This window comes from Nesoenas mayeri (assembly GCF_963082525.1).
Source record: "Nesoenas mayeri genome assembly, chromosome: Z".
NCBI classification, from domain to species: domain Eukaryota; kingdom Metazoa; phylum Chordata; class Aves; order Columbiformes; family Columbidae; genus Nesoenas; species Nesoenas mayeri.
Window position 1 is genome coordinate 77492830 of NC_137542.1, and position 14493 is coordinate 77507322.

General features: G+C 47.3%; 1 protein-coding gene across 4 annotated transcripts in view; it reads left to right on the forward strand.

The window, feature by feature from the left end:
- WDR7 (WD repeat domain 7) overlaps positions 1-14493 on the forward strand; it is a 60391-nt gene that overhangs the window by 9134 nt on the left and 36764 nt on the right. For 3 of the 4 annotated variants that reach the window (XM_080363150.1, XM_080363148.1, XM_080363149.1), the window contains exons 3-16: positions 146-252; positions 1271-1349; positions 1815-1989; positions 2132-2208; positions 3157-3276; positions 3448-3593; positions 4206-4308; positions 4940-5081; positions 5583-5831; positions 7773-7993; positions 8590-8785; positions 9858-10072; positions 11342-12108; positions 12625-12713. In XM_080363150.1, coding sequence (XP_080219276.1) covers positions 146-252; positions 1271-1349; positions 1815-1989; positions 2132-2208; positions 3157-3276; positions 3448-3593; positions 4206-4308; positions 4940-5081; positions 5583-5831; positions 7773-7993; positions 8590-8785; positions 9858-10072; positions 11342-12108; positions 12625-12713 — 2686 coding nt within the window. Of the gene's footprint in view, positions 1-145; positions 253-510; positions 581-1270; positions 1350-1814; positions 1990-2131; positions 2209-3156; positions 3277-3447; positions 3594-4205; positions 4309-4939; positions 5082-5582; positions 5832-7772; positions 7994-8589; positions 8786-9857; positions 10073-11341; positions 12109-12624; positions 12714-14493 lie in introns of those variants that run through there. The other variant, XM_080363151.1, reaches the window with a different exon arrangement.

Below are 14493 nucleotides of genomic sequence, written 5' to 3' on the forward strand. Positions count from 1 at the left end.
TGTATCTGCTGCTGTGCTAATTGTGTGTGTGTGTGTATATCAACACTTGTATTTATCTCGTACATCACATGAAGATCTGTACTGTGTGTGTTCTGGTTAAGTTCCCGTGCCCGTCTTCACCTCCCATTTGGTTTCCCCGTTGCAGATCAACCCCAGGGCTCTGTTGTTCGGGCACACCGCCTCCATCACGTGTCTGTCCAAGGCCTCTGCTTCCAGCGACAAGCAGTACATGGTCAGCGCCTCGGAGAGCGGGTGAGGTCCTGCGCGTGGCCCTGCGCGGCTGTTCCGTGCTGGCGTGGGCTGTAGGAGGGGGCGGCTTGTTGTGCCTGCAGGGGGGTTCCTTCCCAGAGCACCCACCTGCTCTCCAGCCTTGCTTTCCCAGGCGTGTATGGAGCCAGCTGCTTCAACGACAGACTTCTCTGCTATGCAAAACAAGCCTATCAAAGGAAAAAGGACTTGGAGTTTGTGTTTTTAAAAGGCTGTTTACTGAAGGTTGGACCTCCAGGATAAGGCAAATTTAATCAATTCTGATTGAGGAAGAAATTTCTTAACCTCTGCCTGTATAAATGTACCCAGCCAGGTATATGTCTGTTATGTATCCAGTTAAAATGAAGTTGTTCTTATCTGGAAAAGGTGGGGAACAATATGCCTGAACAGCCTTTTAAAATGGAAGTTGAGAGTCGAATGTGTCAAAACTCAGCATTTCCACCTCGTACTGATTTCAGTACTAAGTAATCTTTTCCTTTGGATTTAGAACCGAAATGTGTTTCAGTGTGAAGTTATGTATCTGATGTAAAAGGGGCAAAAAGGTGAGAAGCAGCTGGCAGAGTCTGTTCTAATTAGCTGTTAAGGAAGTTTGAAGGGCAATGCTGTAAATGGGGTGAACGGCAGAGGTGATGTGCTCTGCTCCTGGGCCCGCTCAGCACCTCCCAACTCAGGCAGCAGAACTACAGAATGACTTGAAACGCTTGTGAGAGAAGCGAGAAATGCTCAGTTATGTACTTGTGTCTACTTAATATTAATCATTGGTGATGAACCTTGGCAATTCACTTGTTGCCCTTTCTCTTTGTGGGGAAGAAGAGACTGTGTAGGTTGGGATAGAAGGCCTGGAAATTCAAGTTGATTTTGAGTTTCCTTTTCCTAAATACAATTCATGTAGTCACTGACAAATGGTTCAAATGGCGAAGTTTCTCGCAGGGTAAATGATCTGCAAATCCTTGGAAGACTGAAATATTTTCCATGTCGTTTTAATCTGCCTTCTGTGTTTCAGGGAGATGTGTCTGTGGGACGTGAATGACGGGAGGTGCGTAGAGTTCACCAAGCTGGCCTGCACCCACACGGGCATCCAGGTGAGCACTGGTGTGAGCTGCAGAGCTCCTGTTCCGTGCGGCGGCGCAGGGACAGCTGCGCAGCAGCTACCAAAGCGAGCCTGCTGGGTCTTTTTAACCTTCATAGTGACACTGTGCATACTGAAGTGTCTCATAAATAGCTTACACCATACCATCAGAGCTTGAAATACGTGCTGTGCTTCAGCATTTGGAAAAATGCATCATAACAAATGACAGAAGCTGGCAAGAGAGGAGGAAAGGGGCATGTTTGCGGAGGTGGGAACGTGCGGATGAGGTGGGGAGGTGGAGGCGCTGCTGGGAGCGGGTGTGCGGGACAGGGGCCTGGCAAAGCCCCCCTGGCAGCGCGGCGTCAGCGGCAAATACACGGGCACCAGAACGTACCTACGGCATTGTGGCTTTGATTAAAAACAAAGGAATCGCTATCTCATGGAGTATAACTTCTGTATTTTGTTAATATCCTCGCAGTTCTATGAGTTTACCGTTGGCACTCAGCGCGAGGGGAGACTGTTGTGCCACGGGCATTATCCGGAAATTCTGGTTGTGGATGCCACCAGCCTTGAAGTTCTCTACTCTTTGTTATCAAAGATATCTCCCGACTGGATCAGCTCCATGACTATCATTCGATCTGATAGGACACAAGGTAATTATTTTTGTTGCTTTTGTTTTGGCTTTGCCTTTGTAAGAGGGACATTATTGTCAGCTCTCCCAAGGACTCGGGGAGGAACCGGAGGGTCCGTTCTCGTGTCCTTGTCCTCACCAGCCCAACGTGTGTTTCTCCCCAGAGGACACGGTTGTAGCGGTTTCGGTGACTGGCATCCTCAAAGTGTGGATCATCACCTCCGAAGTTAGTCGCATGCAGGTAAAAGCTTCTGAATTAATGATGCTGCCTGTTCTGATAGAAGCAGAACTTTCAGTGATGCTCTTTCTTGTTCTTCCAGCACCTAATGATGTTATATTTTTTCCTCTTTGCTATTTGAAAATGAGCTTCCTTAAATTTGCTTTGATTCTTCAGGTTACCAGCAGAACTCCTAATCTTTTTTCATGTTCAACACTGAGAACTTAGTTCAAAATTAAGCATAAGGTGGGGGATTTGTTAGACTCAGGTGGCAAAGGAGGATGCTGTGTGCTCTTGCAGATCTTCTTATGAGGAATCATAGAATAAGAACTGCTATGAGGGTTTGGTTTTTCCTCAGCAGTTGGCCATCTGGTGGCTTATGAAACGGCATAGTCCCGTTTTCATCGTGTGCTCTCTGTCATGGCTCTAAGTTCAGTTTGAGCAAGAAAAGTGATTAGCTGGTGTTTCCTTGTGCTCTGGTCTCCATCTGCGTGTTGGGCTGGGTCTGGGGTGCTGGTTGCTGTCTGAGTGCTGGAATGGTTCTGTGCAGGACACAACGCTTGTTCCCCGTCCTGAAGATGAGGAAATAATACTGTCGTGCTGCAGAGATCTGTAACAGGGCGAGGAGTTGTGATCTGAGACACCAGAGTCCCTGCTGGTGCCGCAGTTGCCTGGCGAGCCAGCTCTTCCCGCCTGCCTGCAGAAACAAGGTGTTCTAGTGGCACTACACCTTGTGCAGAGCCTGCATCCCAGGAACGCTGCTCTTCAGGACATGCTATACCCACAGAACTACCAAAATAAAACATGGCTATCCAGGTAGAATTTGCAGGAACATTGACAAGCTCATGACTTGAGCAAATTGAAAACCATCAAGAAATGCTTTTTTTGAAGATGAGATTGCAGAAGCTAATGTATCTCTGTTTAATTGCAGGCTTATAATTCAATGTTGATTTGGTTTGCTGGCTCTTTCAGGATACAACACCAGTGTTCGAAGAGGAGTCCAAACCGATCTATTGCCAGAACTGCCAGAGCGTTTCCCTGTGCGCGTTCACGCAGCGCTCGCTGCTCGTGGTGTGCTCCAAGTACTGGCGGGTGAGGCCGAGCTCTGCTGCACAGCCCCGTTTCCATACATGCCCAGTAGGACATTTAGATCAAGAGGCTCCAGGTCCTTTGACGTGGCTATATTGACACTGGAATTAGCCCGTCTCTGGCCATTTAGTGGGCAGTTGGTTAATCACAGCAGCCTTTTCTGTTTCTTTTCAGGTTTTTGATGCGGGAGATTATTCCCTCTTGTGTTCTGTCCCGAGTGAAAACGATCAGACCTGGACTGGTGGCGACTTCGTGTCAGCTGATAAAGTGATTGTATGGACTGAAGATGGACAAAGCTTCATATATAAATTACCAGCCAGGTAACTTATTTTCTGGGACAAAGGCATGAGCAGCTTTGAAGAAATATTGAGTATCTGGCTTTTATTTGGTTACAAAATGCCATGAATGTTGCAGACACTAGTGTCCCATGAGTGTATTTTCAAGCGCATGTCCCCTGTGCTGCTGCAGCGATGCTCGGTAACGTGTATCTCCTCAAGCAGGATTCCTTCGCTGCTTTCTCATCTATTTTCTAAGTCTTTCATGCGTCCTACTGGAGCTGTGTGATGGGAACAGATGCACTTAAATATTTCCTCAACCAGGTCCAAATAAGGAAGAAATAAGATTTTACCATATGGGCTAAGTGCTGATTGTATTACTGTACCAGAGTACTCTTTCAGCCCATTAAGGGAAGTTATGACCAGCTGAGTTTGTGCACCTAAATGTGAAAAGGTGAAATTAATTTGAAGTTAGGTATTGAAGAGGTTAAATAAATGCAGAATGACAAAAGTAAAATAAAAAACCTAGACACTGTATTATAGATTGAAAAAAAAGTCATGGTTAAGGGCTTGGGGGTTGGTTTTGCCTAGTCTGGTTTAGTTAGTGGTGTGCTAACCACACTCCCGTAACCGGAGGGCTTTTGTTCTTCGCCCCAGCTGCCTGCCAGCCAGCGATTCATTTCGCAGAGACGTGGGGAAAGCAGTAGACAGCGCAATCCCGCCATTACTGTACAGTGTGCTGGACAGAGCAGATAAACAGGTAAAACGCATTTCTTTGGCGTTGCTTTTACGGACTGCATTTCTCTTGCGAAGAACTGAAACGCGCTTACATTGTGACCAGTTGTTCTTTTTCAGAGTAGACCTTGAGGATTTCTTCTTTCCTTAGAGAAAGCAGAAAGAGGCAATTTCCCTGCCGTTTGCTTTGCTTCTTGTCGGTTTTCACATGAACGCAGAGCTCGGGCTCTGGTCAAATGAATCTTCAGTTCCCATACATATAAGTGTGTTAAACCTTTTTTGCTTCTGTTGCAGACCGCATTCCTCACTGAGCGGTGTAACTTCAGCTCACCTTGCAGTCAGAATGTTAACAGTTTTAGAATATACACACACATAAAGTATTAGAAATATTACCGTATTTACAGTAAACCCAAATATATGTAGAAATCTTTGTTTCTCTCCCCTAAACCTGTGGCTTGTTTTGTGACTAACCACAGTTTCTTCTGATTTGTATTGCTGTATTTCTTATTTCTGCTTCAAGAAAAGTAAAGCATAAAGTAGGTAGTTTTTGTCCTGCTTTGAAAAGGTGCAGTGGATTATGTGGGGAAAGTACATTTTGAGGATAGTACACAGTTTGCATGTGTTCTGAAGTTGTTAATTTACTTTTCTTTTCCCAGCTGCTAATTTGTCCTCCGGTGACTCGGTTCTTCTGTGGCCACGGGCAGTTTTCCCACAAGCTGTTGGTGCAGGGCGACTCCTCGGGCAGGCTGTGCATTTGGAGCGTGCCGGAGGCCCCGGACCAGCCGGGCAGCGCGAAAGGTACGGCTGGAACAGCCTCCTCCCCACGCCTCGCCGTGGGCAGCTCTATTCTGTCTGCGCTTTGTGGCTGGGGGAAGCTCTGCTGCTTTTCCTACCGATCCACGAAGCTGAGGTTTCTTTAATTGCTAGCTACCTGTAAGAGTTACGGTAACTTCATGTTTTCCTACATGATCAAAATCTTAATTTACTCTGTTTTTCAGGTACTAAGCTTTAACTGCTTTATTCCGAATACTAGCTGTGGTCATTGCTGTCTGCAGAACTTCCTTTTATAGCTTCAATCCTCTACTTTTCCAGCTCTGACATGTTTTTTCCATGTTACACAGTAGATTAATCTCCAGTATGTACCTTTTACTTTGTTCAGAGTGTTGTGACATGGTATATTTGACCTTTAGATCTTCTCAGAAAAGCATTCCTCGTTTCTGTTCTTCATATCTTTTATTATTCCTGTTTTAAATCATCCCACCTCACCCCTTCTTTAATTTTTGTTTCCTTTCTGAACAGGACTGCCAACAACGACCTCGGTGTCCCTCCAGGAAGCCTTTGATAAGCTCAGTCCTCGGCCTGCGGGGATAATCGACCAGCTGAGCGTGGTGCCGAGCGCGAGCGAGCCGCTGCGGGTGACGGCCAGCGTGTACATCCCCGCGCACGGGCGCCTGGTGTGCGGCCGCGAGGACGGCAGCATCGTCATCGTGCCCGCCACGCAGACGGCCATCGTGCAGCTGCTGCAAGGGGAGCACATGCTCAGGAGAGGTGCGTGGGTCCCTTTGGAAAGCACACGATGTCAGGGGTTGGAAGGGACCTGGAAAGCTCATCCAGTGGAATCCCCCCATGGAGCAGGAACACCCAGATGAGGTTACACAGGAAGGTGTCCAGGCGGGTTGGAATGTCTGCACAGAAGGAGACTCCATACCCTCCCTGGGCAGCCTGGGCCAGGCTCTGCCACCCTCACCTCCAACAAGTTTCTTCTCATATTTAAGTGGAACCTCCTGCGTTCCAGTTTGCACCTATTGCCCCTTGTCCTGTCCCTGGTTGTCACCAGAAGAGCCTGGCTCCATCCTCCTGACACTGCCCCTTTCCATATTGATCCCCAGGAATGAGTCCCCCCTCAGTGTCCTCTTGTCCAGCTCCAGAGCCCCAGCTCCCTCAGCCTTTCCTCACACGGGAGATGCTCCACTCCCTGCAGCATCTTGGTGGCTGCGCTGGACTCTCTGCAGCAGTTCCCTGTCCTGCTGGAACTGAGGGGCCACAACTAGACACAAGATTCCAGGTGTGGTCTCCCTAGGGCAGAGCAGAGGGGCAGGAGAACCTCTCTGACCTACTGACCACCCCCTTCTAACCCAGCCCAGGTACCATTGGCTTCCTGGCCACAAGGGCCAAGTGCTGGCTCATGGTCACCCTGCTGTCCCCAGGACCCCCAGGTCCCTTTCCCCTACACTGCTCTCCAACAGGTCGTTTCCCAACTTATACTGGAACCTGGGGTTGTTCCTGCCCAGATGTAAGACCACAGCCCATGCCATGCACCATGTACACCGCAGTTAGGAGCAGCTCACATCCCATGTACACCGCAGTTAGGAGCAGCTCACATCCCATGTACACCGCAGTTAGGAGCAGCTCACATCCCATGTACACCGCAGTTAGGAGCAGCTCACATCCCATGTACACCGCAGTTAGGAGCAGCTCACATCCCATGTACACCGCAGTTAGGAGCAGCTCACATCCCATGTACACCGCAGTTAGGAGCAGCTCACATTCCATGTACACCGCAGTTAGGAAGAGCTCACATCCTGTGTCCCTCCCGGAGCTGTTCTGGGCACGGCGGCGGCTGCGCCCGCGGTGGGAAGGTCCAGCAGGATTCCCGCTGTGCGCTGGGGAGCGTGCTGGGTGGCATGCAGTGCCCTGCTGGTGTGCGTTGGTCCCAGATAATGCTGTTTTCATACTTCTGTGATTGTACTTTCAGAACACATATTTGGGGTTTGATTTTACAAATGTTGATAAACAGAAAAGACATGGAAATATTTGTCTGTAAACACATCTGAGCTTGTCAGTTACATATAGAGCTGTCGGTTGTAGTGTTTCCTTTCTATAACTGATTTACTATATAACTTTTTGCCAAGGAGGGCAAAGACCAGATGAGTATTGTGATCCCTTCCAACCTGGTATTTGATGATTCCATTAACTATACAAGAATGAGTGTTGGGTTTTTTTATCCTGAATGTGAGGTTGCCTCAAAGTTGATGCATTTTTCTGCAAATAATCACTGGTGATCTGTGCTTTTGTAGAAATACAGAAGTGGCTCTGTGCTCTCTGTAAGGTCTGCTGTGCTCACTAGAAGGTGTATTCACGCAGAGGAAAGACGTTCGACTGCATCCTGCAGTATAGAGTGCTCAGTTCTGGGAATTAATTTACTGTGCCCAAATTTGCTATCTAAGCACCTTCTGTAAGAGGTAGATGAGAGTGATTTAACTCATTTATTTGAGCTCAGTGAACATACTTGCCATTATTGCTCTGTGTTCACAAAAACTATTGTCCAGTTTAAATTCGATGTCATTAGACTATTATACACAACCCCCACATGCCTAACAGTCCATGTCCAGAAAAACCCAACCTGTTAACTGTCCTGTTGAATTACATTTTCCTCTCTCTCTTTCCTCCCCTCCTCTCTCCCCTCTTGCCCCCCACCCAATTTCTCAGGTTGGCCACCTCACCGGACCCTCCGCGGCCATCGAAACAAAATTACATGTTTACTGTATCCTCATCAGGTTTCCTCTCGTTATGATCAAAGGTATTTGATCTCAGGTGGTGTGGATTTCTCAGTCATCATATGGGATATATTTTCTGGCGAGATGAAACATATCTTCTGTGTGCATGGTGGAGAAATTACACAGCTTCTAGTTCCACCAGAAAACTGTAGTGTAAGTTTTCCATCATACGTCTGATAACCTGTCTCACGCTTTCCGTAACTGGTGCAGCTCCTCAAATCCCTCTTGAGAATGTGAATATCATGTGAAATACTGACAATCTAGCACTGACCCCATGTATACCATTGCAGACACTTAAAAAGAATTCAGTTGTTCTGTTAATCATGGTTTTGTTTGCATCATGTTTTAGATACATAAAGGGTTAAAAATAGTGGAAAACCTGGATATTGAACCATAGCTAGGCAAGGCAAGGGGGTTAAAGGCACTTTAGTCTGCTCTAACTTGCATGAGTAGGTAGAATTTAGTTAACAAAATAACACTGATTTGCTTGGAAACAGTTATTACTTCTTTTTTGCCCAACAAAATGGTTCTAATACCTGTTTGCTCCTCATGATGTGCAAGAGATTGGATTTAAGAGCATTTCCACAAGTGCAATTCTGTTTCTAGCAAGTTTAGCCATAGACTTGTGTGCCTGTATTTTATCTATACATAGGTTGTTGATCACCACGCTTGGCCCAGTGAAGAAGGAATTGTTCTACACAACCTGTCAGCACGATGATTAAGGTTTCTCTTTGTTTTTCTCTTTTTAGGCGAGAGTCCAGCACTGCATCTGCTCTGTCGCCAGCGACCACTCGGTGGGTCTTCTCAGCCTGCGGGAGAAGAAATGCATCATGCTGGCGTCCCGCCACCTTTTCCCCATCCAGGTGATCAAGTGGAGACCTTCTGACGACTACCTGGTGGTGGGCTGTTCCGATGGGTCCGTGTACGTCTGGCAGATGGATACTGGTAAGGCTCGCTTCAAAGGCATCCATTAAACAACTCCATATACATATGTATTAGGTTACAGTTTTCTCTAAGTTGCATCTGAGAGAAGAGTTAAATTTTTTTATACATTTATATTTGGAAACTTAGCGTGACTGTGTAAGCTTTGGTTAAATGCAGATTTTAGTGTTTGGAATAGCTGTTTGGTTGTGGACACGCGCAGCGTGCTGTGGCGACTCCCCTGCGGGTTCTGGTGATCGGGAGCAGGAGGAGCGTGGGCTGCGCGTGGTGGCCGCGGTTCGTAGGTGCCCGGCCTTCCGTGGCCACTGGCCCGAGCGCCTGCCGGGGAGTGCAGCAGCTCCGCTCTGCGGGAGTCTCTGATCTGCAGAGGGGAGAAGGTGTTTGTCTGCTGGGTTTGGCTGTTTGTTTTGGTGCTTTTATGTTTTCAAGGGACTGAATTTTGGAGGAAACTGAAAACAAGCCTTAATGGAACAGGGAACAAGGCATTGAATAGAAACAGCTTTGTAGAAAATTTTGTGATATTTGAAAGGAAGAAAGCGAGGAAAAAATGCATCAAAATATACGTGTATGCAATTTCCTTATAACTCCTAACTCACATAAGAGAGAAAACCAAACCCACAAACCCGCAGTAATGTCTGAATGTTATTTTCGGCTTCCTGTGAAAACTAGATGAGGATTTTTTTTAATTGAAGCTCTAGGAAGCAAAGAGGAACCTGAGAAACCCACTGCACAGGTAGGCGGTGGGTTAGGGGATTCAGAGTGACTGAGAACAGCGTTCCAGTAGAACAGGTGGCCGCAGCCTTCGCTCCGGGCAGCACGGAGTCACGCTGTGCATTTTTTAAACTTGTCTTCATTTTTGTTAATTTGGTTTTTCCTTAAGCGCACTGTAGCTTAACAGAAACGTAGGAAAACTGCATCCCTTTAGGAACATTAGTTCTAAAAATCACTGTTAACACAACAGAAACTTTACATCACAGGACGCAGGGCGTAAATCATTTTCACCCGTTGTTGTAGCTGTGATACTTTGGCCGTCCGGAGCGGGCTGTGCTGACCGTCCCTCTTCCCGCCCCGCTAGGAGCGCTGGACAGGTGCGTGATGGGGATCACGGCGGTGGAGATCCTGAACGCCTGCGACGAGGCGGTGCCGGCGGCCGTGGACGCGCTGAGCCACCCCGCCGTCAACCTGAAGCAGGCCATGACCCGCCGCAGCCTGGCCGCGCTCAAGAACGTGGCGCACCAGAAGCTGCAGACGCTGGCCACCAACCTGCTCGCCTCCGAGGCCTCCGACAAGGCAAGTTGGCTTTTGGCTTGTCTGGTGTTGATGTAGCACCCAAAACGTTTATTTCTATAAATAATTGCATTAAATACGAGAAGTTTTCATCGTTGTAACTGAAGGGTTCTTATCTGAGCAAGCTTCACCTGGCCTGGCTCAGTCCAAGGAGTTCACTGGCCTTAAAGAAGAACTCTCAGCCTTCTTCAGCCTCATGGTGCAGTTCCTAACACAGGTGGTGTTATCCAGAGCTACGCTGCAGAACCACGTTTCATTTAGTGCTTTCTGTTCCGTGCTGTCAGTGGTTGTGGTTTTCTTACTGGAGTCTGACTTTGAAGTTCCTCTTCACAGCTCTACTGCCTTCACCATATTTCTCTAGGGTCAGTAAGGACAGAATTTGTGCATCAGATAAACTGACCTCTTGCTAGATGGGTAATAATATATCTTAATGTCAGCCAACACAATCACTTCCATGTATCTCTGAATGTTGTTCCCCAGTTTGGTACAGCTCATGATGCCACCTTCCACTTCAGTGTGTGTTCTGCTGTGGGTTTTCAGGTTCAGTTTATTTCAAATCTGGGTTTAGCAGTGTTTCTTAGATCCTGAGGTCTTTGCTCCATTGTACATGTTCTGCTGGTCTGTAACATGGACGAGCAGACAGGGAACCCTGTCCATCTGCATGTGATCCGTATTCATCACAAGCAAATCTCCCTCTTTCACGTTGTTCTGACTCTGAGGAGCGGCATGAGCGTTGGACATGTGTTATCTGTTCCTGCACATCTCGCTGAAGGTGGAGCTAGAGCTTGGTTTGCTTTTATTTTGGTAATTGTTGCTGTGTGACAGTTCAGAAAAAGTATTAGTGAAATATATGTGTAAATAGATACAAATGGAACCAAAGTAACTTCAGTGCTGAAAATTAATTACGGTTTGAGAAATATTTTATTGTTCTGAGAACAAATAGAGTACAATATGGCCCATATCCCAGGCCAGGCTAGTCCAATACAGCGTGCAGGTGCGAGGGACTGCAGCGCGGGGTGACGCGTGCAGCCGCGCCGTGCCGGCCGTGGCTCCCGCACCGCGCACCAGCGGCACGGCTCCCGCTGTTCTGTTTGTGACGTTGTGAAAAGCACTACAAGGTTCTTCACTGCTGTTTTATCACGTTTGTCATAACATGTTTTATCATTTGAGTTTTCTAAACTTTGATTATCCACAGCTTAATTTGTTAATTAACTTAGTGAAGAGTGTTAAAGTAACGCAATTGAAATTTGAATTTTTTCTTCCACTTTTCAGGGGAATTTACCAAAATACTCCCATAACTCCCTGATGGTCCAGGCTATAAAGACCAACCTAACGGACCCAGATATCCACGTGCTGTTCTTTGACGTGGAAGCCCTGATCATCCAGCTGCTGACCGAGGAGGCCTCCAGACCCAACACGGCGCTCACGGCTCCGGAGAGCCTGCAGAAGGCGGCCGGAGCATCCGACAAAGGAGGCTCCTTCCTGACCGGCAAGCGAGCGGCCGTGCTCTTCCAGCAGGTCAAGGAAACCATCAAAGAGAACATAAAAGAGCATCTTCTTGATGATGAAGACGAGGATGAAGAGTCGATAAGACAGAGGAGAGAAGACGGTGACCCAGAATATCGCTCCAGCAAATCTAAACAGTTAACTTTATTAGAGTATAACCTGACCATGGATACGGCAAAGCTTTTTATGTCCTGTCTTCATGCCTGGGGCCTCAATTCTGTTCTGGATGAGCTTTGCCTCGATCGCCTCGGGATGCTGAAGCCGCACTGCTCGGTGTCCTTCGGGCTGCTGTCCCGGGGAGGCCACATGTCCCTGATGCTCCCGGGCTACAACCAGCCCGTGGGGCAGCCCTCGCGCGGGGCGGAGGGGGCCCGCAAGGCGTCCCTCACCGAGGGGCTGGGCAAGGGCACGTACGGCGTGTCCCGCGCCGTCACCACCCAGCACCTGCTCTCCGTCATCTCGCTGGCCAACACGCTGATGAGCATGACCAACGCCACCTTCATCGGGGACCACATGAAGAAAGGGCCCAGCAGGTACCGCGGACGCTCCAGCGGGACAGCTTCCCCTGAGCTCTGTTGAAATGCAGCCTTGTATTTCGTTTAATTTTACTGTGGGTTTGGTGTTTTGAATGGCTGTGACGACCTAGATGGACATGGGCGTATTTCTTTCCTTAATGTAGTATTTTCTTATGCCAAGGTAACTGTATTGCTTTGAATGGAGTCACTTAAGTTAAAATGTTAGTAGAACGTAGAGTTGTATTAACATACACACCGCTGAGAGGCTGTTTTTATCCTCCTTTTTAGTGCTTATTGTTTTCAAAGGGTTTTCATAATGAGGCCAGATTCTAAATAAATCAGAACAAGCAGATGAACTTTTAATGACCAAAAATAAGCTTACTGAGGAACTGTAAATGATACTATTTTTTCCCAGTCAAACTGACAGTTTTTATAGGGTTGCTTTTTGAAGTCTTAGTCATAGTATCTCCAGCAAATGATGTTGTTTTTCTCTGTTTCCCTGTCCTCCTTCCTTCACGTGCCGTTTGTGCTCAGGCCTCCCAGGCCAGGCACCCCCGAGATGTCCAAAGCGAAGCCACCGCCTTCCGTTTCCAGTCCTGCGGCCCAAGGACAAATTAAGCAAGGTAAGAAATCACTTGCTTTGGAACAATTGGATGTCACTTCAGCTCTTAACACTCTAGTTATCACCTTACTATCAAATGATTAAAATATTGCTAACTTCTACATGGGAAGAAAAAGAATTGTAACATTCTAGGTAAAAATGTTAATGATTAAGGTCTTTTTAAGAATGAATCTAAGATGCTGATACTGTCATGAAGTCATTCCCTGACAAAGAATTTTTACATATTTTAAGTACACATTTTAAGTGTGGTGTTGAGATGATAGGTAGAGTTTTAAAGTCTGTAACTAAGGGCTGTACACACTAACACAAAGTGTCCATGTGTGTTATAAGCTACAGCATCAAGGAAAACACATCTACATGGTATGTATACACTTTTTATGAAAGGGGAAGAAACTATTTTACCCCAGCTGGTGCTGTCATCCCGCACAGTAATGCGGGGTGGCGGCGGGGGCCACTGCAGGGTTCTCTGTGTGCCTTGTGCCACCGCTGTTGTATTCCAGAGCGAGTAAGCACAGCAGGTGACTTGTACATCAGCCCTGTGCTTTGCTTCACTTGCGTGCCAAAAAGGGCAGAGCTGATATGTGAGGCTCGAGGGCGCTACGTGAACAGAGAACCAGCAGGCAGCGACTAATGCGTAAATTAAAAAGGAAATCGGGACTCTTGCCTCAACATCTGTGGCTCTTTTGGTTTTGTGGGGGTTTTTGTTTGTTTCTTTGTTTTATAGCTGTTTACTTTTCCTCCTGGAAAGATAATTATTCGAAAGGTCAGGGTTTCTCGGAGATAGTGTCTCTATGGCAAATTCAATGTGAGAAAAGACACATTTGTCACAGAGAGGGTCTGTGCTTTGTTTTTAAAGATGTTGTTCCATTCTGGTTTTTCCTTTCCCAAATGGCACGCAGTGATTTCTTTCGCATAGCTTTGCTAATTTGGGGGACAGACATACTTCAGTGACCTGGTAGAATTATATATATAACTTCATGAGAGGCAGTTGATAAAAATGAAAGTCAGTGTGCTATCAAAAATATATGCAAACGCTCCTGTTCCTGAATTGTCACGTTCAGTATGTCTGGTGGCCCGTGGTGCCCGCTCTGGGGAAGGTGTTTGCTCATGTCCCACCTTGACATCCCCCGTGCACCATGGCAGCATCTTGCTACTCAGACATTTCTAGTGCTAGTCTTCTTAAAAGTCAATTAGTGAGACAATTAATGCATGTGGTGCCACCCTTGCTGGGGGTCTGTGTGGCCCGTGTGTGTCCCGGATGAGCCCTGACCTTGCAGGAGAGCTGAGAACTGCAGCAAAACCAGGGGAGAAGCTTCAGAGCAAGGCTTCGCTTTTGGCATGGAGTGGGTTATGCTTTTCCAAATAGGTTATTTCCGTAAAGCGAGCAGCTTAGTGAATGCTGTCCTGAAGGGAGGCTGTGCCGTCCCCAGGGGTATGGCGCTGTCCCTGGGCACACGTGCCCTGGGACACGCTGGGAACAGCAGTTGTGATGCAGATGTCCCCGGGACAAAAGGAGTTCACTGCGGGGAAAGCAAACAGGCCATTCCCGAGACAATGCTGCATCGGGTCGGGAGCTCCGGCCCGTTGTTGTTCTGCAACGGAATAAAAGAGCGGCATTAATTTGAAGATGCTTGTGCATGACATATGGTAATTTCTCTATAGGAAGGAAGTGTTGGATAGTGACCCCTAAATCTCGGCGTTGACCCCGGGTTGTAGCATGTGTGCGCCATAAGGTCTGCACATCTTTTCATGTGATAATGTTAGTGGAAGTATAATGTTTA